The sequence below is a fragment of the Rhinolophus sinicus genome, linkage group LG03 (assembly GCF_036562045.2).
Source record: "Rhinolophus sinicus isolate RSC01 linkage group LG03, ASM3656204v1, whole genome shotgun sequence".
Lineage (NCBI taxonomy): Eukaryota > Metazoa > Chordata > Mammalia > Chiroptera > Rhinolophidae > Rhinolophus > Rhinolophus sinicus.
The window spans coordinates 96,901,414-96,924,631 of NC_133753.1; the positions used below are offsets into that span (position 1 = coordinate 96,901,414).

A 23,218-nucleotide genomic window follows, 5' to 3' on the forward strand; every position below is an offset into this window, starting at 1 on the left:
CATACTTGTCTTTTCCCATGAACTTGTCTTTCCCAGAGTATTCTGATTCACTGGCAGCCACCTCCTCCAGCCACACAAAATGGGCAGATTACTGGCTACAAGATTCGCTACCGAAAGGCCTCCCGAAAGAGCGATGTCACTGAGACCTTGGTAACTGGGACACAGCTGTCTCAGCTGATTGAAGGTAAACTGCTGTGCACGTAGGCAAAAGCCAGGAGGTGGTGTCTCTCTCAGACATGAGTCACGCTCGTCTAATGACTGCTCTGACTTATACAAACAAAATAAAAATGGTTCAAAAGAACTTGTAGTGGTTCAGTCTACTCCCAACTTGATAAAAATTAATGGAAACACCGTTACAAGTTCTGTCATCTCTGAGTGGTAAGATTGTGATTAAGTTTTATTTCCTTACTTATGTTTTTTCTGTATTCTCCATGTTGTCTTTTTTGAATATGTACTGGAGGTGCCAAAAAAATGTGTGCAAGTGGACACTTTGGTCAATGTTGCTCAAGCAGTATTCGCCATAATCAGAAGTGTTTGGACGCTGTTGGTAACCACTTTGAGCAGCTCTTGTAATTGGAGAAGTCAAATGTGACTTGTATCTTGTATTAATCTTTTTTGTCAGTATATATTGAGTATTACAATTTTAACACAATTTCCTTTCTTTAAATGTATATACATTTTTTTGACACCCTGTCTCTGTATATTGCTTTTTTTGTAATCTGAAAAGAGGATTAAACAAAGCTATACAAGCAAAGGCTCTGCTCAATCTAGTTGGTAGCAGAGTCTGCAAAATGGTTTTATAACACTGACACCATTCATGTATATGTGGCCTGAAACGACATTTGTGAATAGCGATGGCAGTGCAGTAATCATTCTCGCTGCTATGGACACAATAAAGCTCTAGAAAATTCTGTCAGGGATCGCTCCTCTTGTGCCTTTTTCCTTTATGTGCAGCAGAGCAAGTGGCAGACCTGCTGAGAGGGGACGCTAATGCATGTCTAGTATGGGTCCCCCTGTAGATGACAGTATCCCCATCTTCCTTCCTCAAGTAGGGGAGGCAGGGTTGGCTTAGCAAGGCAAGTGGACTTTGCGGGAGGAAGAACCGTGGGAGGAAGATGAAGTGCTTTTTGCTCTTTGGATGTTGGGACTGTGCTTACAAAGGAACAGGTGCCCCTAAGAAACCCTGATGGTGTTTGCTAGCAGAGCTGGGAGAAGAGAGTTGGAGATACTGTCATTATTCTATAAGCCCTGAGAATGAATTTCATCACCCTTGGGGAACTCTAAACCTTTATTGCGCCTCTCTTGGGAAGACATTGAAGGAAGCAGAGGAGCTTGACATCATCCGCTTTCCTGTGCCCTCAGGGGCAAGGTTCTTGACAGAACCAAGATCTGGGGTCAAAAAGTGTAATGAGTCTCCCCTTCTTTTAGGTGTGAGTTTCTAAAACTTGAGAGAGCTACTGACAGTGGAACACTGTACTCTGGTAGTCCAGCAAGCTTCTCTCCTTACTCCTCACCTCATGCATAGGATGATGTCTTTCAAAATAGGAGAAAGTGAATGTTTGTCTCTCAGGGTATCGTCAGTCTTGTTTCTTCACATGAACCGCACAGCTATAAGCTTCGCAAGTAGACATGGCTGCAGTGGGTGTTGTTGCGAGATGTCACTGAAGGAACATTACAGTAAAATTGCTCAGATGTTCTTAAAAGTCAGTTCCTGATTTTACTCCAGATAAGTAACATTTCCCATCTGTAAGGCTTTGATTTTGCATATTTAATAAAAGGTATTTACTTATACCAGGTACTGTTCTTGTTGCTGGTGACGTAAAAGTAAGAGTACCATCCTTGCCCCTCAGGAGACTACCCATTTTCTCAATGAAACATTTGATGTATAAGGAAAATACCACTGTCATGGTAAAAATAGTTTTTTCTTTATCAAGAAAATTCTTGCATTTTAAAATCAAATTACGTTCATTCATTTAACAGACTTTATTGAGTTTTTGTTAGCGTGTGCTGGCTCTAAATGTGTAACGTGAGCAAAAATGGGGATCTTCGCTCTCATGAAGCATTACCTTGAAGCCTGGTAATTATTAGAGAATAAAATGGGTTACCAATAATTATATGATTAAGTTTTAGCCGGAACTAACGGTTGTTCTTTTAGTACCACTTATAGCACTTAACACGTTCTGCCATATCTTTGGGGAGGAAATGATAATCTGATTGGTTGAATTCTTTCAGAACCTCAGCTGAGCCGTGCTTGCTAGTAGTCCAGATCGCTGTCCCTTACCCGCTTGGGCTCTTTCTGGTTCAGTGTGTGCAGGGAGGAGACAGGGAGGTATCTGCTTGGGCCTCGCCATTTTGCTTCTCCTTCTGTCTTGCTTCTTGCTTCTTGTGGGCAGAGTCAGGATGGGCCTGCAGAGAACAGATGGGCCTGCCCTCTCCTCCCACACCATGAGACAGGGCTGATGAATTGGCCACGTTCTCGCTCAGTAGCCCTCTGTGTGGCTGGTCAGAGAGCCCAGTGTTGGATGTGGGGAGGTAGGATGATTTGTCGTAACCCTGAGACGACTGGTCTCAAATATGTAGTATTTAAGTGCTCTAAAAACGTATGCATGTGAACTGTACACTTAAAAATGGTTAAAATGGTAAATTTTATGTTATGTGTATTTTAACACAATAAAAAAGAAAGAACTGGATTCCTGAGTATAGGAATAGCTGACATATTATTGAATGTTGCCCTCCTCTGTAAGGTAGACTTCTACATGTGGATCTTTTTGCATTTGATACATTGGTAAAGCGTGTGCTTTATTAGCTGATAGAAAATATGAAAGGTTGCATAATAGAAAGGCTTATTCCTCTTTTACTTATTGTATGTACTTAGGGCAGGCAGGCTGTGGAGACGTAGATTTCTGGGCCATGTTCAGTGTCTAAAGTTGTTCCTGTGCTCAGAGAACAGAGGTGCTGTGGTAGGACTCACAGCTCTGCGTTCTTTGCTGGTCTTGGGTGTCTTCTGAGACCAGCCGACTTTGTTCCTTTGTTATAACTCTTTCATTATCGTTGGCCTCTCTTTGGCCTTAGCTGCCTTAGTAACAAAATGAAGGGATTACATTAAATGATCTCTAAGGAGCCTTCAAGCTCTTTTGAAAAAACAAAAATCTGTAATCTCCCGGGAGTTTTACTCATTTCTGTTTTCTTCGTGCATTGTGTGGGCTTCAGCCTCTACTTTAGAGGGGGAGCTCCTCTGTGCTACATTTATGTATTACTTGTTTTGTATTAACTTTAACTGGAACTTTATCAGTACATAGTACCTATGTATTGAGTTGGTGGATGAAATATTTGCTTTAATGTGAGATTGTTAATCTTTTGTTTTCCCAAAGCTCTTGTTTTAGCATGTCTTTTTTGTAATTTGGGTCTCAGGTCTGGATCGGGGGACTGAATATAATTTTCGAGTGGCTGCTCTGACAGTGAATGGCACAGGCCCGGCTACTGACTGGCTATCTGCTGAAACTTTTGAAAGTGACTTGGATGGTAAGAACAACCATTGGCAGGATTGGCACAGACTGTGTACTAACTGTAGTCAAGTGAGTCGGACTAGAAAGCCACAGAGTTTGGGTGTATTTGGCTTACATCTGTGAACTTGCATATAGTATACTGCTGTCATTTCTTAATGCAGCAAGTTTCACGGAATTTTTTTTTTTTTGCAGTAGCTTTTAGAGAACTATCCCTTTAAGGAGAACCAGAACCAATAAAAATGTATAGGTGCTTTAAGTCTGGTTTTTTACCAAGTCCATTAAGTAAGTAGGTGATCTAAAGTTTAAGGCTGAGCCACATGAATCGTGCCTTTATTTCAGTTACAGTTTCCCTTTTCCCCTAGTCCTGGGCGCCTGCCCTTTTTCTCACCTGTTTAGTCAGTGAGTAACTCCATATGGGTGTGTGCATGTACCAGGTGCTGCACTTGGGAGACTAAAGACCCTGGGTCCTTATTCTAATACTTGGTTTACTAATTTTTAAGTTAAGACAGGAATTTATGCCCTGAAATAATATATTTGAAAGATCCTGTAAATTGCCACCTTTTTAAGCTTCTTAGTCTCCCACTATTTAAATCAATTTGTGGCACTAGTTTCATGTTTACTGACTTACCGTTTACTTAGGGGAGTAAATAATTGATAATATATGCTATAATGTATTATAGCATGGTGATATTTGATTACCTGTTGACAACAGGCGTCTAATTATAGTTGCTGTCCTGCCTTTCTCATTCCACCTGGTAAGTTTGGGAATCAGATGTGGGACCAAGAGGAATGGCTGACTGTTGACAGGGAATTCATTTTTCTCCATTGGAAGAGGTTCTTGGATCTCTTTGTCTTCTCTTCCAAATATTAATATTAAAATGTCTTGTATTTCTGGCTGTTTGGGTTTTGTTCTCCTCTTAGAATGCATTAACACCATGGGCCATACTTTATTATACATACAGATTCTCTATGAATTCTTGGGCCTCATGAAAAAAACTTAGCCCCAGATAATTTGGCAGGAGACTAAACACCATCCAGAAGGATGGTGAAATATTCTAAAGGAAGAGGGATCTCATCTTGCTGTTCTGCTTTCCTTCCCAGAAACTCGTGTCCCAGAAGTGCCTAGTTCTCTTCATGTCCGCCCACTGGTCACCAGCATCGTGGTAAGCTGGACACCTCCGGAAAACCAGAACATTGTGGTCAGAGGTTATGCCATCGGTTACGGCGTTGGCAGCCCGCACGCCCAGACCATCAAAGTGGACTATAAACAGCGCTATTACACCATCGACAATCTAGGTATGTGTGCCAGGTAGAGGCAGTAATCGCGCATGTCATTTCTTTCTTGTTACCTTTTTATTACATAATTTATTTTTATAGGAAACTTTCAAAAATAGTACAAAGAATCTTGCATGTCCTTCACTCAGAATCCTGGAGGTTAACATTTTACGTGTGCTTTATCATTCGCTTGTCTTTCTATATGTACACTTATTTCTTCTCTAAACCTTTGGAGAGTAAGTTTCAGACATGATGCCTCTCTAGCCACTGATACTTGAATGGACATTTCCTAAAAATAAGGACACTTTATAACATAACCACAGTGCAATTAACAACGTTAGCAAGCCAACACTGAGACAATACCTATAGACTGTATCTATATTTTGCTAGTTGTCTCATTACTATCCCTTATAATAAAAGAAAAGCATTGTCTATGAGCACATGCTGCATTTTATTATCGTGTCTCATTAGTTTTCTTTGATATGGAACATTCCTTGGTTAAGAATGTCCCTCAATTTAGACTTGTCTAGTGTTTCCTCATTACATTCAGTTTATGCACTTGGGAAGGGAATAGCATAGACGCATTGTGTTCCTGTCAGTTACCACGTTAGGGGGCAGGGACAGCCTACCACTAGTGAGGTTAACTCTAATCATTGCTTAAAATGGTATCTGCCACATTACTATAAAGTTATTATTTTTTCTTTCATAATAAGTACTTTGTGGGGAAGATACCATGAGTCTTTGAAAATATTTTTTTTTTCTTATCAATCGTTCACTTACAAGTTTTAGCATCTTCAGTAACGGTTATTACTATGGTATATCACAAATGGTGATTTTCTAATTCCATTATTTCTTCTACATTTATTAGCATCCTTTAATAAGGAAGAGCTTTCCTTCTTTTTCACAATGAAAGAATTGCCAATGGGACTCTTTCTAACTGGTTCCTCTGTCCCTTTGACATCTCTCATCTGTCTTTGAGCATTTTCTTCCTTTTTGACACAGTGAGGTATTTTAGGCTCATCTGAGATTTCCTAGCCTTAGCCCTTGAATCAGCCATTTCTCCAAGAAACCTTGGTTTGTTTGTTTTCTTATGGGAAATAGTATTTAGAAACCAGTATCTGAGCACTCTCCAGGCTCCTTGTTACTGCGTAGAAAATCCTGAGAAATCTGTAAGAAAGGCGACTAAAACGATAAGTGAGTTTAGCAAGGTCACAAGATACAAGGTTGATATACAAAAATAATTGTATTTCCATACACTACAATAAGCAGTTGGAAATTGGAATTAAAATAACAATACCATTTACAATAGCTTCAAAAAAATAAGAAGTACTTAGGAATAAACTTTAAAAGTATGTAAAAGGTCTGTGCACTCAAAACTAGATAAGTATTGCTGTGAGAAATTAAAGAAGACTTAAATAAATGGAGATACCATGTTCATGGATTGGGAGACAGTGTTATTAAAATGACAGTTCTCCCCAATATAATCCCAAGTAAAATCCCAGTATACTTTTTTGTAGAAATTAAACTTATTCTAAAATTTATATAAAAGATCAAAGGAACTAGAATAGTCAAACATTTTGGAAAAAAAGCATTAAGTTTAGAAAATCCATACTACTTGATTTCAGGACTTATTATAAAACTACAGTAATTGAGATATTGTGGTGGTATTGCTGTAAAGGTAGGTGATTAATGGAACAGCATAGAGTCCAGAAGTAGATCCATATGTATGTGGTCGATTGATTTTTGACAGAAATACAGAGATAATTTAGTGGGAAAAGATAGTCTTTTCAACAAAATCATGGGAATAATTGGATAATTATAGAAGAAAGAAGACGAACCTTCCTTGACTTTTATCTTATATCATACACAAAAACAAACATAAATGCATGAGCTGAAATTATAAAACTTCTAGAAGAAAACAGGAAAAAAATCTTCATGACCTTGGGGTAGGCAAGGATCTCTTAGGATGCAAAAAAGCGCAAATTACAAAATTATTAGGTTAGTGCAAAAGTAATTGCCGTTTTTGCAATTATTTTTAACCTTTTAAACCACAATTACTTCTGCACCAACCTAATAATAAATTAGTAAATTTAACTTGATCAAAATCTAAAACTTCTACTTTTGGAAAGACACCAATAAAATGAAAAGGTGAGCCACAGAGAAAGAGAAAATACTCATCATTCAAATATCTGACAAAAAATTTGAGTCCAGAATATATAAAAACTCTTAACAACTCAGTAAGAAGATGACAATCCGGTGAAAAAAAGGAGGCAAGAAATTTGGATGGACAGTATGCCAAAGAAGATATGCAAGAGGACAGTAAGCATGTGAAAAGATTTTCCACATCATTAATCATCAGAGAAATGAAGAATAAAAACCACAATAAAATACGACTACACATCCTCTAGGACTGGTAAAATGTAGTAGACAGAAACTACCAGATACCGGCGAGGGTGCAGAACTGGAACTCTTATACTTGCTGGTAGGAATGTCTGATGTGAAAACCACTTTAGAAAACAGTTTGGAGGTTTCTTAAAAAGTTGACCATAAAACCATACATTCCCACTCAGATATTTAACCAAGAGAAATAAAAACACACATCTACACAAAGACTTGTACACAATTGTTCATAATAGCTTAATTTATAATAGTCTAAAAGGGGTAAACAGGTAAATGGTAAAATGTACTATATCCATCCAATGGACTCTTACTCAGCAGTAAAAAGGCATAGGCTGTGGATACTCACAACGACATAACAAATCCCACAAATATGCTGAGAAAAAGAAGCCAAACACAAGAGAGTACATACATGGTATTACGTTTTTATGAAATTACAGAACAGGAAGCACTAATCTGTAGTGACAAAGAAAGATCAGTGGCTGCCTAGAAACAGGGATGGTGGGAATTGACCACAAGGGGCACAAGGGAACTATCTGGAGTATTGGAAACATTCTATCTATTGATTGTGGTAGTGATTAAACAGGTATGTGTATTTTTCAAAACTCAACAAACTGTACACTTAAATGGGTACATTTTACTGTACAATAATTATACTTCAGAGTTGATTTGCAAAGCAAAAAAACTAAGAAATAATATTTTATAATTGAAAATGGATTTGTTTTGGTAGGTGTTACTACTTTTACAAATTGGATTATCATTATAGCGATCTTTCTTCCTGAGACTTATCTTTTAGATCAGAATCTGCCCTGCCCAACTTTTTAATTCAAATAATTCGTTTTTAAATATCTTTCTTAAGAACACCTTTAGGTGTCTAACAAATGGATTACCTTCATCTTTTCTGGTAGAATATAAGCAACAATTTGATGCTTGATTCAAAAACAAAAGTAGTCTTTCTTTTTTTTCCTTTCAAGAAGCAACAGCACAGCTAACTTAGGACATCATGAGAGAGCAAAAGACAAGCTTCGCTGGAAGGGTGAAAATGTCCCTGTGTTGACCCCCTGCCCACTGTTTCCTTTACAAAACTACTGAGAGGAGACCCCTCTGCCGGGACATGGTCCTGGAGCTTCAGGTGCTTTCCGTCTAATAGAACAAGAGTAATACACAAGAAACAATGGAATGAGGTGAAGTGAAGTATGGTCAGAGAAGGGAGCGCTAATGAGGCATAGGCAAGCAGTCAGAGAAGAAGCTTAACCTGAACTGAAAGACGGAGCCAGAATAGTGTTTGAAAATAAGGGATGAGAAGAAGCACTTCAGGTGCTGAAGAAAGTAAATAGACAGACTTTATTAGAAAAGAGAGAGCACAGTGAGAAGTAGCAAAAAAGCCCTGACTTTGGCCTAAAGTAAGATGAGCTTGAGCTATTTTAGTCAATACCGATACCGCTAAGATGTATGTGAAGTTGAATGAAAGAAGAAAGTCAGAATGGAGGAGTACAGTTAGGAATTCACTTATTAATCAAGCTAGAGCTCTCTGCTGAGCTTAGATCCATACAAACATCTGCTCACTGGGTGTCTGCGCGGGGATACAGCCCATATTCTATCATTTAATCAAAATTCAAGTATCTTCTTCTGCATACCTTTTGATCAATCAGCACATATATGAACACGTACAATATCCCAGACACTGTGCTAGAGGTGGAACAGAGAATCAACCAAACATGATCCCAATGATTAGAAATAATATAATTTTGAAATAATCGGAATTGTTTAGAGTGCTGAGAAGAGAAATGGAGTGCTGCAGGCTATGTAACTAGAGACGCTGACCCATCTGCGATGAGACCTTGAAGATGAATAGGCATTGTCTCGGTACAGAGGAAGGGTGGCGTGTTTCCCCAGCCAGCCGAGGAAACAGCTGCACACTGAAGGCCCAGGGTTAAGAGATGCACATGCTCAGGAAACCGAGAGATGGAGCAGAGAACAAGGCCAAGTGGTGAGAGGCGCGGAGGTGGGATCAGCCAGACTCTATCATTTGCATATGAGGGGAGAGGCCAGGCAGTTGGAACGTGGAGATTCGGTGCTCAGAAGAAAAGTCTGGACTAGAGATAGGTATTTGCATCTGATGGCATATACATGCTAATCCAAGCTAAGAAAATGAGTTGAAAGCACATAGGGAGAGAGTGAAGAGTGGAAATGGAAGAGGGGCTTGGAAAGGCATATCATGGTTGCTCTGCGTCTGTCCCTAGTCTCAGTGAACGACTTCACTGTTTACCATGTTGCCCAAACGGCACCTTTTCATTTTTCCTCACCGGCCAAGTACTAAGTCTCGTTGGTTCCATTTGTTGTCCCTTCTCTCTGACACTGGAAGACCAGGTGTCTTTATATATTGCCCATTGGTGTCTAAAGAGTAGGCCCCCATGCAGAGCAGCTATTGGAAGCTTTGGAAGTAGTGCAGGCCACTTGGGGTGTGGCCACTTGGGAAAACTCCCCAGCTTTGCCAGAAGTGAGCAGTGTCAGGCAGCTCCCCCCACCCCTCCTCACCGCCGCAACACTTCATTGGCGCTCAGGTCCTCATTTCTGACTCTGGACTTTTGAATCACCCATCCTAAATTTGCCTGGGTCAGGCATGTGATGAAGTAGACTCTTCCTGATTTACACCAACCAATAGGAGAATGAATGCTATTCCAACTGTCTAATAGCCCCTCTTTTCGTCAAGTCTAACTAGCAGCATTTTATATGCTCTCCTGGAGGGAGTTTTTCTATCAAACTTACATTTCCTGCAGCTTCCCCTCCAAGCCAGTTGTAATCCTGACCCATACCTTATCCAACCAAGAAGTCTACATGAGGGCTAGACCGGGTTTGGCAGTTCCTGGATTTGGAGTGACTCCCACACGCCCCGGAGAATTAAGGGCATTTAGCATTTCCTCAGTTAACAGTTTATTTCATGCTTCTCTGCCTTGGCTGTTCCAATCACTGTCCTTCCTCCTGAGAAGGAAAAGGGTTTGTTTAATTCCAGGCTCTACCTATAGGCTTTCAACACATGAAAATCCTAGTAACTCATTCTAATCCAAGCCCTGTACTATCCAATAGCATCAGTAAACCATCCATTAGTAGAGGCTGAGAGAGGATTCAGGCGCAGCCAACCTCATTCCTGCGACTCCAGGAACTTGATCTCACACGATTTTCCTGTACACTTGTCCCCACTTATCCGTAGTTTCAGTTACCCAGGGACAACCATTAAATATTAAATGGAGAATATTAAATGGAGAATTCCAGAAGTAAACAATTCATAAGTCTTAAATTTCGCTCCATTCTGTAGTGTGATGAAATCTTGAACCATCCACTCTGTTCCTTCTGCCCAGGACGTAATCATCCCTTTGTCCAGTGTACCCTACCTGCCCGTAAGCCACTTAGTAGCCGCCTTGGTCATCAGATGGGTGATCAGAGAGAGAAAAAAAGCGATCACATTCATGTAACTTTCATTACAGATGTTGTTATAATACTTCTATTTTATTGTTGTCAGTCTCTTACTGTGCCTAGTTATAAACAAAACTTTATCATAGTATGTATGTATGTATAGGAAAAAACACAGTCTACATAGGGTTCGGTCCTATCCGTGGTTTCAGGAATTCAATGGGGGCCTGTATCCCCTGCAGATAAGGGGGGACCACTGAACTGTATATGCTGCCATCTCACATCTCCCTGCACCTCAAAATAATCCCACATAAACATTTTTTGGATCTTCCCTCCTGATTTCCTCTGCAGTTAAGGTCATGCACAGTCACCCTTGAATTTTTAAAATTCTGTATTGAGAATGTGTTTGTTTTGACTGGTTTCTTTCTTTCAGATCCCAGCTCTCACTATGTGATTACTCTGAAAGCGTTTAACAACGTGGGTGAAGGCATCCCGCTGTACGAGAGTGCCGTGACCAGACCGCACACAGGTAAGGCACCCGTCATCCATTGCTGGTCTTCAGCATCTTTCCTGGCAGCCTCAGTAGGTGGGCATGCGGCCTGCCCCCGGCGTGTCAGTGCAAGGAGACATATTTGGCAGTTTAGGGGGCAGGCTTCACATAGGAAAATGTGCTTTCAACATGGAAAGTTCTGCTAATTTCTGTTTTGCTTTTTAGAAAATATTAACAGTCCTGCCATGTGAACAGTTCTATGTAGACACATAACACATGTTTTTAATGCATTGGGATCTAGAAAGCATAGTTGTGAGAAAATTAAAAGTGATTTTTCATCTTTGGTCAGGTGACATAACTAAAATGAGTCAAAAAATGAAAAGCTCTTCATATCTCTGGAGGAATTCTATACGTGACTGATGGTAGCCATACATGTATATAATAATGAGCAATAAATATATATAAATTGAACACTTTCTTTACTAGTCACCTGATTTGGTTTGGAAAGTATTTTTCTGTATGCTTTTCATAAGTTTTACTTATATAAAGAGTATAAAGTCAAATGTTCTATCCATTTGATAAACTGTATATTTATTACAAAAGAGACCAAATATTCATTATTTTTTGTAATTTATTTAAAATATCTTTAAATGTTATACATATTATGTAAAATTTCTATAGCTATGTAAAACATGTAATTTAGATCTCAATGAGAAAGTTTATTGAAGTAAATATTTTAGAGTTACAAATTCTTCTAATACTGTGTTTCCCTGAAAATAAGACCTAGCCAGACCATCAGCTCTAATGCGTCTTTTGGAGCAAAAATTAATATAAGACCCGGTCTTATTTTAATATAATATAATGTAATGTAATATAATATAATACCAGGTATAATATAATATATAATATAATACTTGGTCTTATATTAATTTTTACTCCAAAAGGTGCATTAGAGCTGATGGTCTGGCTAGGTCTTATTTTGGGGGAAACACAGTAGATACTGAAAAATCAAAGAATTTACCATTTTCAGAAATGCTCATCTCCGTTTGTTTCCCAAAATAGTGAATCTGTATTGCCTGCTATGTCTTCTGCATATTCTGCATAGTGTTACAGACTTGGCGTTACTGTTTTAAAAAGATAATCTCTGTCCCTTGGGTATGCTTTTCCCTAACAAGACCAACATCATGACCACGTGTCTGGTCGTTCTCGCCTGTCTTCTGTCCTATGTGTTTATACTTTCTGAGTTCTTTCAAAAATAGCTTTGTTGTTCCATAAAGGGGAAAAAGCAAGATGAGAAAGAGAATATTTAAATAAATAGTTTGCTACTTTATTAAGTCAGCCTACGATAGGAAAAAAAATGTGAAGTTATTTTCTTTTATGTGACTTAAAAATACAGCCTCCTGGCTAGAAATACACAAGGAAGTGTTCCTAACACATGTAACCTAACTACTTTTTCTAAGAGTTGTTAGAAATAAAAAATTTTCTCCAAGAGTCTAATGATGTTTGCACCTTAGGGTGCATTTTCTGTATGTAACTAAGTGGTGTGTGACTTGATCTCTGAACAAAGCCCTTAAGTGTAATGTACGCTGTCCCTCTAACTTCCAGTCCTCATTGTATAGGAAGTGCACAAATGGAAACTATTACCATGTTTCCCTGAAAATAAGACCGAGCCAGATAATCAGCTCTAATGCGTCTTTTGGAGCAAAAATTAATATAAGATCTGGTATTATATTTAATATATATTATATTATATTATATTATATTATATTATATTATATTATATTATATTATATTATATTATACCCAGTCTTGTATTATAGCAAAATAAGACCAGGTCTTATATTAATTTTTGCTCCAAAAGACGCATTAGAGCTGATTGTCCGGCTAGATCTTATTTTTAGGGAAACATGGTACTTTAGCATGATAGTTATTCATAAACAAGGCCCCTGTATTTTCAGATTTTGAGTTACAGGAAGGGGCGAGTCACCATAACCATGTGGGTAATCCATTTTAAAACCTTCCCTTAAAATCAGTGCGTGTGCATATACTTAGAAAACCTGACCAAGAGTTGGGAAAGCCCAGTGGGTCCTGCTGTACCGCCATGGTCCTTGGCAACTTTGTGTTCCTTCTGGCCTCTTGTTTTGACAAGAGTGTGTGTGGTGCTTATGGCACAGTACAGACACGAGTGCTGACTTCCTATCAGATAAGTACTCAGATTTCTAAAATTCGTAAAGACTCTCACTTGGACCCATAACTATGGCATTTCCCATCACTTACTGGGCTTCATCAGTTGGTGGTTCTCTGACTCTGCTGGAGAACGTGGAGCCCAGCCTCAGCAGATCTGGACTGGACTCTGCATGGGTCTCAGATGCCCTGAAGACCAAGGCCAAGCTGAGTTACCTACCATTGGCTGAGATTCAGGATTCAAGTTTGAGTGGGACCGTCCATGTCCGGTGTTATGCACTGATAAGCCATGCCCCAGAAACTCAGCCACAGGCTCTGAAATATCAGAACAGATCATGAGCTTTGTGTTGCTTGTTCAGAAATTATACCCTTGATTTTAAGAGCGATTTTCATCTTTTTGTGATCCTTTTTGGACAGGAAGTAGAATCTTCAAGTAATTGAAAGAAAATTCAAGTATTAATATGTTAATATAATCACTGGATTGTCAAATTTTAATATACTTACAGAATACAGTAGAGAATATAGTTAATTACTGTTTCTCTAGATGTTTTCCTGAAAGAACACAAGTGGAAATATTCTTTTAAATGAATGGTGGTTATCTATTAACTCTGGATTTTTTTCTCTTTCTTCATTTCCCACCTTTCATTCCATTATATTACCCTGCATTTCCCTTTTCTTTTCTTTTTGTTTATGTTAAAATGCCACTTCCTTTTTAATTACTTTTTACCCAGACACTTCTGAAGTTGATTTATTTGTTATTAATGCTCCATACACTCCAGTGCCAGATCCCACTCCCATGATGCCTCCAGTGGGAGTCCAGGCTTCCATTCTGAGCCATGACACCATAAGGATCACATGGGCGGACAACTCGCTGCCCAAACACCAGAAGATCACCGACTCCCGGTACTACACGGTGCGATGGAAAACTAACATCCCCGCAAACACCAAGTACAAGGTACTGGCACATGTGCCCTGGGGGAGAAGAGCTCCTTACTGATATTTTCTGAATCTAAAATTCTTGACTCGTATGTTTGCAGAATGCAAATGCAACAACTTTGAGTTATCTGGTGACTGGTTTAAAACCAAATACACTCTATGAATTCTCTGTGATGGTGACCAAGGGTCGAAGATCAAGCACCTGGAGTATGACAGCTCATGGGACCACCTTTGAATTAGGTAGGTGTTGTCAGAACCTATGTCACGTGGCGTTCCTTCTCCTCGCGAGATAAAAGCCAGCAGACGTTCATGCTGATGCTGGGCCACATTCCACGTCATGAGACTTCTCATCACCTGCTTTTACTAACCAAGGAAAGAACTGAGTGCATGAATTGGCGTAGCTGGAGTTCAGTGTTTGTTTTTCAGCCTGATGAGTTATGTTGTTTTCATCATCATACAACATTTGCAACTAATAGGATAATATAATACAATGTATCCTAGATTTGAGGAATCAAGAGACTTGAGTTCAATCCCAGGTCAGCCATCTATTGATTGTGTGATCATAAGCAAGTCATCCAATCCCTGTGCATCTCAGTTTCTTCCATCTATAGAAGAGTAATGATCTCTGCCTTGCCTGCTTTATAGGGTTATTGGAAGGGTAAAATGAAGAGCAGATGGGAAAGCACACAGTAAATGAGAAAGCACTGTAGATGTGAGGGATTATCGTCATTAATCTGCTTTACTGGTAAATTGAAAGAGAAAAGAGGAGGTGGCCTGCCCTTCACCAAGCAGCTGCAATGCCATGCTTGCTAGAACCCCAGCACTTCACCAGCAGCTTTCTTGCAAACCACTTAGTGTCTTAGCAAGTCTCCTGCTGGAGTATCCTTAGGGTTTTTGTCTGTTACTAAACATAAAAGAGAAAAGATAATGAAGCCCATTAAGGGAAAAGCAAGCCTTCCAGATTTGAGATTCTGTTTGTTGCCCTTGTTGGCCGACCCTTCTACCCCGTGTACTTTCCCAGCATAGGGATACGTGTGAGCATTGGGAGTCTCTGTCTATTCCATCCTCCTATTTTTTTCTCTCCTGAATATAAATAATGAGAAAATAGAGCTATGAAGTCTCCCCAGATGGCTTGGCCCTAATGTCTTTTTGCTTCTGAACAGTTGGTTGGACTTCCTACAAAGAAAACTTGGGGTTGGATTTGAAAAGCCAGAAACGCAGTGCGCAGAAGTTTAAATAGATCTTGAGTTTGCTTTCTTTGCCAAATTTAAAACTATCTTTTCACTTTAATTCCAACCCATTAGCTAATAACTGAGACTGTATTTCCTTAAGATGTTTGCTTTTCACCAGGCTTCCTTCCATTTCATATGAGGATATTTAAGAAGAGAAGAGTAAATTTAAGGATGTACTTAATTTGCTCATTTCCCCAACTAGTGCGTTAAAACTTTTCAGCCATAACATGGAAACAAGAAATGTCGTCATTTTTATCTTACTGGTTTTTCTGTTCCATAAACAGCTTTACATTTCGGAGCAATTACCTCGGGTTCTTGACAGTATGTTTTCAGTGCAAACTTAAAATAAAAAAACATCTATTTATAAATCATGTTCTTTGAAGGAATTGGGGGTTTTCAAGCATCACATTTGTTTTGGAGAGCCAACTATTATTTTACATTTAAAAATATCCTAACAAAATAATCCAAATTAGGGGAAATGTCATCTTGGAAAATGGCGTAGCTTTGATCGTTTTCCGTGTTCTAATCCATCAGGCAGGGACAGTGGTAACTACTTTGCAAGTTGCTATAAATATTAAGTGAAATGTTAATTTGTAAAACGCCTGGCATTTCGTAATTACTTGGCAACTACCCGTACTAATGTCCTTTAGTTTCCCCACCTACCTACCCTACCCCTAACCTCCCCCTCCCCCCCCCGCTGAATGCCAGTTCTGTATCCTCATATGGTATTCTCTCTCTGATATTTTGCATATTCTTCTCTTTATTGGGACTGTTTATAGGTTGACCGAGTTCTTTAAAGTCAGGAAGCTTTATCTTTGTTGCCTTGTACCTTTATTGTGCCTTCTAAATGGAAGGAGTTGAGGAAATGGTGAATGAAATTGAAATGGACAGAAATTACTGAAAGTATTGTTATTTTGTAGTTCCTACTTCTCCACCCAAGGATGTGACAGTCGTGAGTAAAGAGGGGAAACCGAGGACCATAATTGTAAATTGGCAGCCTCCCTCTGAAGCCAACGGCAAAATCACAGGTAAGATTCCTTTGAGTGTGTGTCCGTCCCCAGTGTCTGCCTGGCAGGAGCTCTCCAGGAGAGTTCTGTGTTGGTGGGAGAAGTGGGAGTCTGAATGCTGGCTTGGTCATTTCACAAGGTGCTGTCATCATGGTCCTTAAAAGTGGAGTCAGGGGGTGCTGTTTGCCACCCTTGCATGAGAGTGTGATGGGCATGGGTTGCACCAGACAAGTCAGCCTTTGGCTGTAGGGGGACCTTATGGACGTCCTTATTTTCCTCAGAAAAGCTGTTCTTATCTGCCTCTGACTAGATGGCCTGCTTTGGAGTTAAAGACCCTGCCCGATTCTATGGGGTAATTCCCAATAAATAGAGATTCAGCTCTTTTACCAGGAAGCCCAAAAAAGACCATTAGGCTTTTAGCTCCCTCCCCACCAGGCCTGCTGCTTCAGCTTCCTGTGCTCTACAATTAGAGTTAAACATTTGAGTTGGCCTAGGCCTTTGCAGGGACCTGGACTATTACCTTGGACTCAGAGGAGAACCTTCGACAGTACAGAACACTGTGTTCCTCAGCCTAACATGGAGGAAAGGCTAGTGGGAGTCTGCTGAATTGTTCCCCGGGGAGGCGGCTCCATGTCAGTGTGTGCTGAGAACAGGGGGTTTGCCTTCGGAAGGAAGCTCCTTCGTATGAACAGGCAGCCTTTCGTAGCATTGTTCTGCTTCGGCTCTCAGTAGGAACTTTCCATAAATCCCTGGTCTTTATTCCGTTTTTCAGGTTTTTGACTTTGCCTCTTTCATAAAAGAATCAAGCATGACTTGACTTGGATTACCTTTCACTTTGTCTTTAAATCCCAATGATAATGCAGTGCGTTTCTGTGCTGTGTGGGTCAGGCCTGCTTGTGGTTGTGGTTCTTCCTGCCCCAGCCTTGGAGACTGAGCGCCCTCTGGTGGAAGTACCAGCGACATTTCACGTGACTTGCGCCCAAGTCTGGGAGGTTGCTGCCATCTCCCAGTTTTTCTCCCAGGAAATCACATTGGAAAGCTAAAACACATCAGGCCGTTGTTTGTTTTCAAAACAGCATGATTTTAGTTTAGACCTTTGAAGGTACACTATTTAAATGTTAAGATGTTAAAGTGATTGAGTTATTTTCCTTGTATGATTTCCTAGCTTCTGAGGGTACTTAACTCTATATATTTATCTTTTATTTGTCCTATTCCTTCAGCTTCCTGAACTGTAAACTGTGGTTTTCTTTGTAGTACGTTTTAGTGTGGCAGTTTGAGTGCATTTTATCACTGCTGTTTAATCAATGACTGGTTCTCTACTTGTTTATGCTGTAACATATACCTTTATTGACTTACTGATGGCAGAAGAAAAAGCACGACTAAGGGTTTCTTTCCCATTAACTACTTTGGACAGGTTACATCATATATTACAGCACGGATGTGAACGCAGAGATACACGACTGGGTTATTGAGCCGGTTGTGGGAAACAGGCTGACTCACCAGATCCAGGAGCTGACGCTCGACACCCCGTACTACTTCAAGATTCAGGCCCGGAACTCGAAGGGCATGGGGCCCATGTCTGAGGCTGTGCAGTTCAGAACACCTAAAGGTAAGGTTCCCCCATCAGAGCGCTCCACTGTGTGTCTCCTTAGTGGGGCTGAGCGCGCACCTATCACGTTAGCACATAGAGATCATGGGCAATGTAAGACGTCCTGCCATGAGCCTCAGTGTCCGCATTTGTCTCAGCACCATCTGCACTCGCCACTGCCCCCAAGTCAGGCCCCCAAGGTGACCGCCCAATCCCGTCATATGGAAGGAACTGTGACTCCAGCCTGGTGGAGCAGAGGAGCTGCAGTGCTCCAAAGGCATTGTCCAGCCAGATCAGATGCTCTTCTCTTTGTTCCCGTACGGGGTAATGGCATGTTATTGTGCTGGATGGTTCTGTCAACACATGCAGGCTCTTAACCTGAAAGGTCTATTTTACACCTTTGTAGAGAGAAAGAGACTAAAAGGGGCCCTTTAAAGAACACTCTAGATAAGAAAGTGAAGATAAAATATTGAATCAAGTGAACTTAGGAATAAAATTTAGTCGGGGACTGAGTCTATGGAAATATGGAAACCATATATGGATTTCTTTTCTGTTGGTACTAAAAAAACAACAACTCAGTTTATTTGGAAGTTTGTGGGATTTTATTTTTTATTTTTTCCTTTAAAAATTCTGCCTGTCCCATCTTCAAAGCTTGTGATCCTTGCTCTTGTTTTTTCTTCCCCTGTGCTTGGCCTGTTAGCGGACTCCTCTGATAAAATGCCTAATGATCAAGGTAAATGAGTAGATGGCCTCTCTTTCCTTTTCTCTCCTTTGTGACCTATTACTAGCTTTTTGTTGTTTTTGTTTTTGTTTTTGTTTCCTGAAAACCAGTACCACGTGTTAAAAACCATGTATTTATTGGCCAAAGTGGAGTTGAGTCCTTGTTTGTGGCACTTGGGGTATCTGAAAAGCTGGGGAATCCATTTAGGAGCTAAATAGACTGGCAGGAAAAAGAAAACGGAGTCGAAAAAACTGAGTAGGACAGCTATAGGAGATTGGCCACAGGGTCACATTATCCTTTGCCCTAAAATCCTGGAATTCTGTAACAGTCGTAGACTTTGGGCCGTAATGAGAACAAGCATACCCACTTGTCATATTGGTAGCATCTAGGATTGTGTTAGTGTCTCTAAATGCAAAGTTGTAATCAAAGTCAGCAAATACCTTATTTTCCTCCCCCCACAAAGAATCTACAAATTTACCCTGTTGAATTGAATGATTACCTGTGACAAAATTAGTGCTATTTATTCTGTTATCATACGCTTCATTCAGGGCTCTTTTTCCATTTCTTCCCTTTGATATACCTGTTCATTTTAAAAGCAGGTAGGACCAATTTAAAATGGAAACATAGGAAGCATGGTTCTCAGTGTCATCATTCTTGAAGTGATCTGTCAGCAATGTCTCTTCACTGTAATTGCGGTGCAGAGATAACTGTACTTAGTGATTTTTCATCTCTGGGAGTTCAGCTAAAGTTGGTATCTGTTTTCTATACTAAGAAAGAACAGTAAAAGTTTATTGGATGCTTGCTTTCACGGTTAAGAGTAGTTGTTAGAAATGCCAAGTCTTTGGTTCTCAGTGAATGACAAGGAACAGTCAGAACTTGAGGTCTGAGTTTCAGGGCTTTGGAAATGGGCTTGCATTCAGTGAGTCTTTTGTACTTTGGAGAAATTGCAAACATGCTTTTGTATGTTGGGGGGTGTGGACAGGCACCCTAATCGTAGTAGAAACTTGACTGAACTTCAGCATGAGAAAACAAAAATAACCCTCCGGTATATGCACAGGATATAAACGTGCCCATTGTTTGTCCCCACTTATCCCATAAGCCAGAGTGCAATTCTGAGCTGCACCACACCTCTGGTATTTAAAATTCTTTACCCATATTTATTGTTGGTGTTTGGTTAATCCTTGGAATTTCTTGTTCATAGGTTAAATTTAAAAGAAAAAATGTTGGGAAATATAGGAGTTGAACCAACCAGCTTACTGGCAAAGTGTATTCTTTGGCAATTATTTACATATGACACTCTGGCTAGTTTGCCTTAAATGCGGGCTACCTGCCAACTTAGTACATTTAACCATGAAGAGTCTTACAAGGGCTGGGTCATCTCTGCCAGCTAGACCTTGTCATGGTGAGAAGACCAACTGGAATCTTCACCTGTGGTGTGTGCCATTTGGGAGGAATGGTGGCAACAGAAATAAGGGGACAGAGTAATAAGCATGCACACTCGAAAGGGACTGTGAGTTAACTTCTAGAACATGCCCTTTTGGGTACCCAAGAGCTTCTGTTACCTTTTGGGGTTTCGAACTTCTGGAAACAGAAAACATTGTTTTCGTCTCTAGATTTATTCTGTTGAATGAACTACATACAGAAACCTTCAGATTTTAATTTCTTTCGTTTCTTCCAAGTCTGGTAACTTATAGAAGTACTTGACATTAGCGCTAATGTTTTACAAAAACACATCTAGTTTGTGAATTTTTCATCAAGCTTTATTTGTAGAAATTACTCTCATTTATAAGTGTTTTCTGAAGCTTCATGCTTTCTCTGTAAAGAGAAAGATTATATTCTTCCATAGTGATTTATTAAGCTTGTAGTAATAGTAGTCAATATTTATTGAACATTTACTATATGTCAGGCAGTATTCAAAAATACTTTATAGAATTAAATTTCCATTTAATCCTCACAACAGTTCTCTGAAGTAGATACCATTATTGTGACTGTTGTACAATGAGGAAACAGAAACCCAAAAGGAATGGATTGATGACTTGCCAGAAGTCCAACTGTGAGTGTTGACGGAGCCAGGCAGTGTGTTAGCAGCGCGCTCCGGTAACTCAGGAGCAGCTCTTCTCCTGCAGTGCTTTCCGGTCTCTCCAGGAGAAGTCCATCTCCCTTCTGGCCCCAACTTTGGGCTGAGGAATACCTTTGCTTTATGGGGAAAGGGCTCTGTTAGCTGCTTTACCCAAGCAGCTTTTTCTGTAAATGGGAAGAACAAAATTCAAGACCAAGAACAGGAATTTCTAAGACACTGGTGTTTGTGTTTCCTGAGGCCTACCTGTGGGATGGTCCCGTGCCCAAGGTCAGCAGCCTCCCTATGTTCCACAACGATGGATTAGGAGACAGTGTCCTTTGGGAGCAGCTAGAGGGCAGACTTTGTTTTCCATCTTTGGATGTTTAGGTGACTGAGCATGAACTGAGAGCCAGTTTGAACCTCCACTTGTCTTCCTGCCCCTGCTTAGGGTAACTTGGTGTTTGGAAAGTTTACAATTGGGTAACTTTATAGTATGAGAAAAGCATCCAACATCGCTGATACTGCTGGAGATCAGCATAGCTGGGGCCCTTGGAAGAGTCCCATTGTTTACTGCAGAAGATAACTGAACCGGTCCCCTTGCTTCCTCTGCCAAGAGAAGCTACTTTGGCATAAGCGCTCTGAGCCATCTTTCAGAAACTGTTTCCTGGGCTAGAGAAATGGGTGTGTTCCCAGCTTATGAACAGCCTAGTTACATGCTAGATACAGCCATGGAAAAGGGTGGCAGGCAGCCTTTCAGATGCCTCATTGCAGAGAAAACTATACCTTAGCTTGCTTTGCACAAACAGACTATATTTTCCCCTATTGTTGATGTGCTGCTTCATTTTCTCATGGACAGAGTAGACTGAAAATAGTTTGTGTAGAAAACGCTCACTAGCTGTGAAGTTGACTTGTCACACCAAGGGGTTGGGTAATTACTGATGCGATTTTTTCCTCCTTCAGCCTCAGGGTCTTCAGGAAAAGGAAGCCGGCTGCCAGACCTGGGATCTGACTACAAACCTCCAATGAGCGGTAAAGCCCCCCACCCTCACCCATGGTTCTTTTGGTCTAATATGAACATGTGACACAGTTCTGCCTGACATCTTGAAATGTCTTTTGTAGCTTGTGTGTGATGACTGTAGCATGTTACCTATTTCCTTTTATTTAACAGAGTTAGCTTTAGGCATTTTTCTGACAAATGCTGAATTACTGCAAACCCATTCATTATAGGGTCTACAAATGAAATTGTTTTCCCACATACCTAACTTAAAATAATGCCAATTCTAAGCAAACAAGTCTTCCTTTTGCCCACTGCCACTAGAAAAAAATTAGAATCTTGTTTTCAAAAATAAACCCTCTGGTAGAATCACCCAGAACAAGCCAAAGAAATGCTTTGGAATCATTAATTTCTCCCCAAACTACTTACTGTAGTGTTTTTAGTTTGGAAATTCTTAAAAAGTTCTTCCCACTCTCCCAGCTATCCTAAGAGTTTGTGCCTTCTAATTATTTAATTGATGACACCTACTTTTCTACACAGCTTCACCATTTGTAAGTTACTGTCACACATGAAATCACCTTTGATCCTCGTAACACTGTGAAGCAAGGGAACAGATATCATTATCCCATTTTATACATTAAGAGACTCAACGGAAAAGGAACATGCCTGGATCCCACTAATTATGGAAGTCCTAGAACCAAAACACAGGCCTGGCTTCTGATTGTCCCTTTTCCTCTATTACACGCAGCCTGGAACGCACCAGGTTCTACATCACAGAGGGAATCTGGTGTTGGTAAAATGCACACAAGTAGTTGCTAGAAATAACCCTGATTGTCTCCTCACCCTGCCAGTGAAACACGGAGGAGAAAGGCCTGTCCTCAGGAACTTCTCCTCTAATTGTGGACGTAAGATGATCTCTTAATATCCAGCTATCTACTTAAATAAAAAATGGCACTGCCCCGATTTCAGTGAATCAGCCTGTTCTTAGGAGAGCCAGGCAAACTTGTTGCTTCAAGAAATTTTTAGGCTCTGAGTTCTAGGACTTCATGAGTATCTTCTCTAAGGGTGCATATGTTATGTTTATGTGCTGTCCACCGTATAACATCAAAGGCTGTGAGAAAAGTCATTATTTCTCTGTCTTGTCTCTCATTTATGCATTCGTTCATTCACACATATTTTTAAAGGTTCAAGTTCTACATAATAGGCTATGGGAGCAATAGGAGTGGGTAACAAAGTACCTGGCAGAGGAAAGGGAAAGCTCTGTAGAAGAAGCAGTATCGGACCTAGATTTTACAGGATGCGTAGAGGATTGCTAAATATCAAGGGGGACGGGAGAACATTCTGGAAGCAATGGCAGCACGTGCGAACGCATGGCAGTAGGAAACAGCGTGCTCTCTGCTGGGCTGACACTGCCTAGA

At 40.2% G+C, this 23,218-nt stretch overlaps 1 protein-coding gene across 10 annotated transcripts in view; it reads left to right on the forward strand.

Annotated features, from left to right (window-relative positions):
- Positions 1-23,218, forward strand: part of NEO1 (neogenin 1) — a 209,164-nt gene that overhangs the window by 164,931 nt on the left and 21,015 nt on the right. For 4 of the 10 annotated variants that reach the window (XM_074328259.1, XM_074328253.1, XM_074328250.1 and 1 more), the window contains exons 13-22: positions 37-184; positions 3,412-3,522; positions 4,608-4,802; positions 11,023-11,118; positions 13,995-14,218; positions 14,301-14,439; positions 16,352-16,459; positions 17,853-18,047; positions 18,727-18,759; positions 21,767-21,835. In XM_074328259.1, coding sequence (XP_074184360.1) covers positions 37-184; positions 3,412-3,522; positions 4,608-4,802; positions 11,023-11,118; positions 13,995-14,218; positions 14,301-14,439; positions 16,352-16,459; positions 17,853-18,047; positions 18,727-18,759; positions 21,767-21,835 — 1,318 coding nt within the window. The remainder of the gene's footprint in view (positions 1-36; positions 185-3,411; positions 3,523-4,607; positions 4,803-11,022; positions 11,119-13,994; positions 14,219-14,300; positions 14,440-16,351; positions 16,460-17,852; positions 18,048-18,726; positions 18,760-21,766; positions 21,836-23,218) is intronic. The other 6 variants (XM_074328255.1, XM_074328251.1, XM_074328258.1 and 3 more) reach the window with 3 other exon arrangements.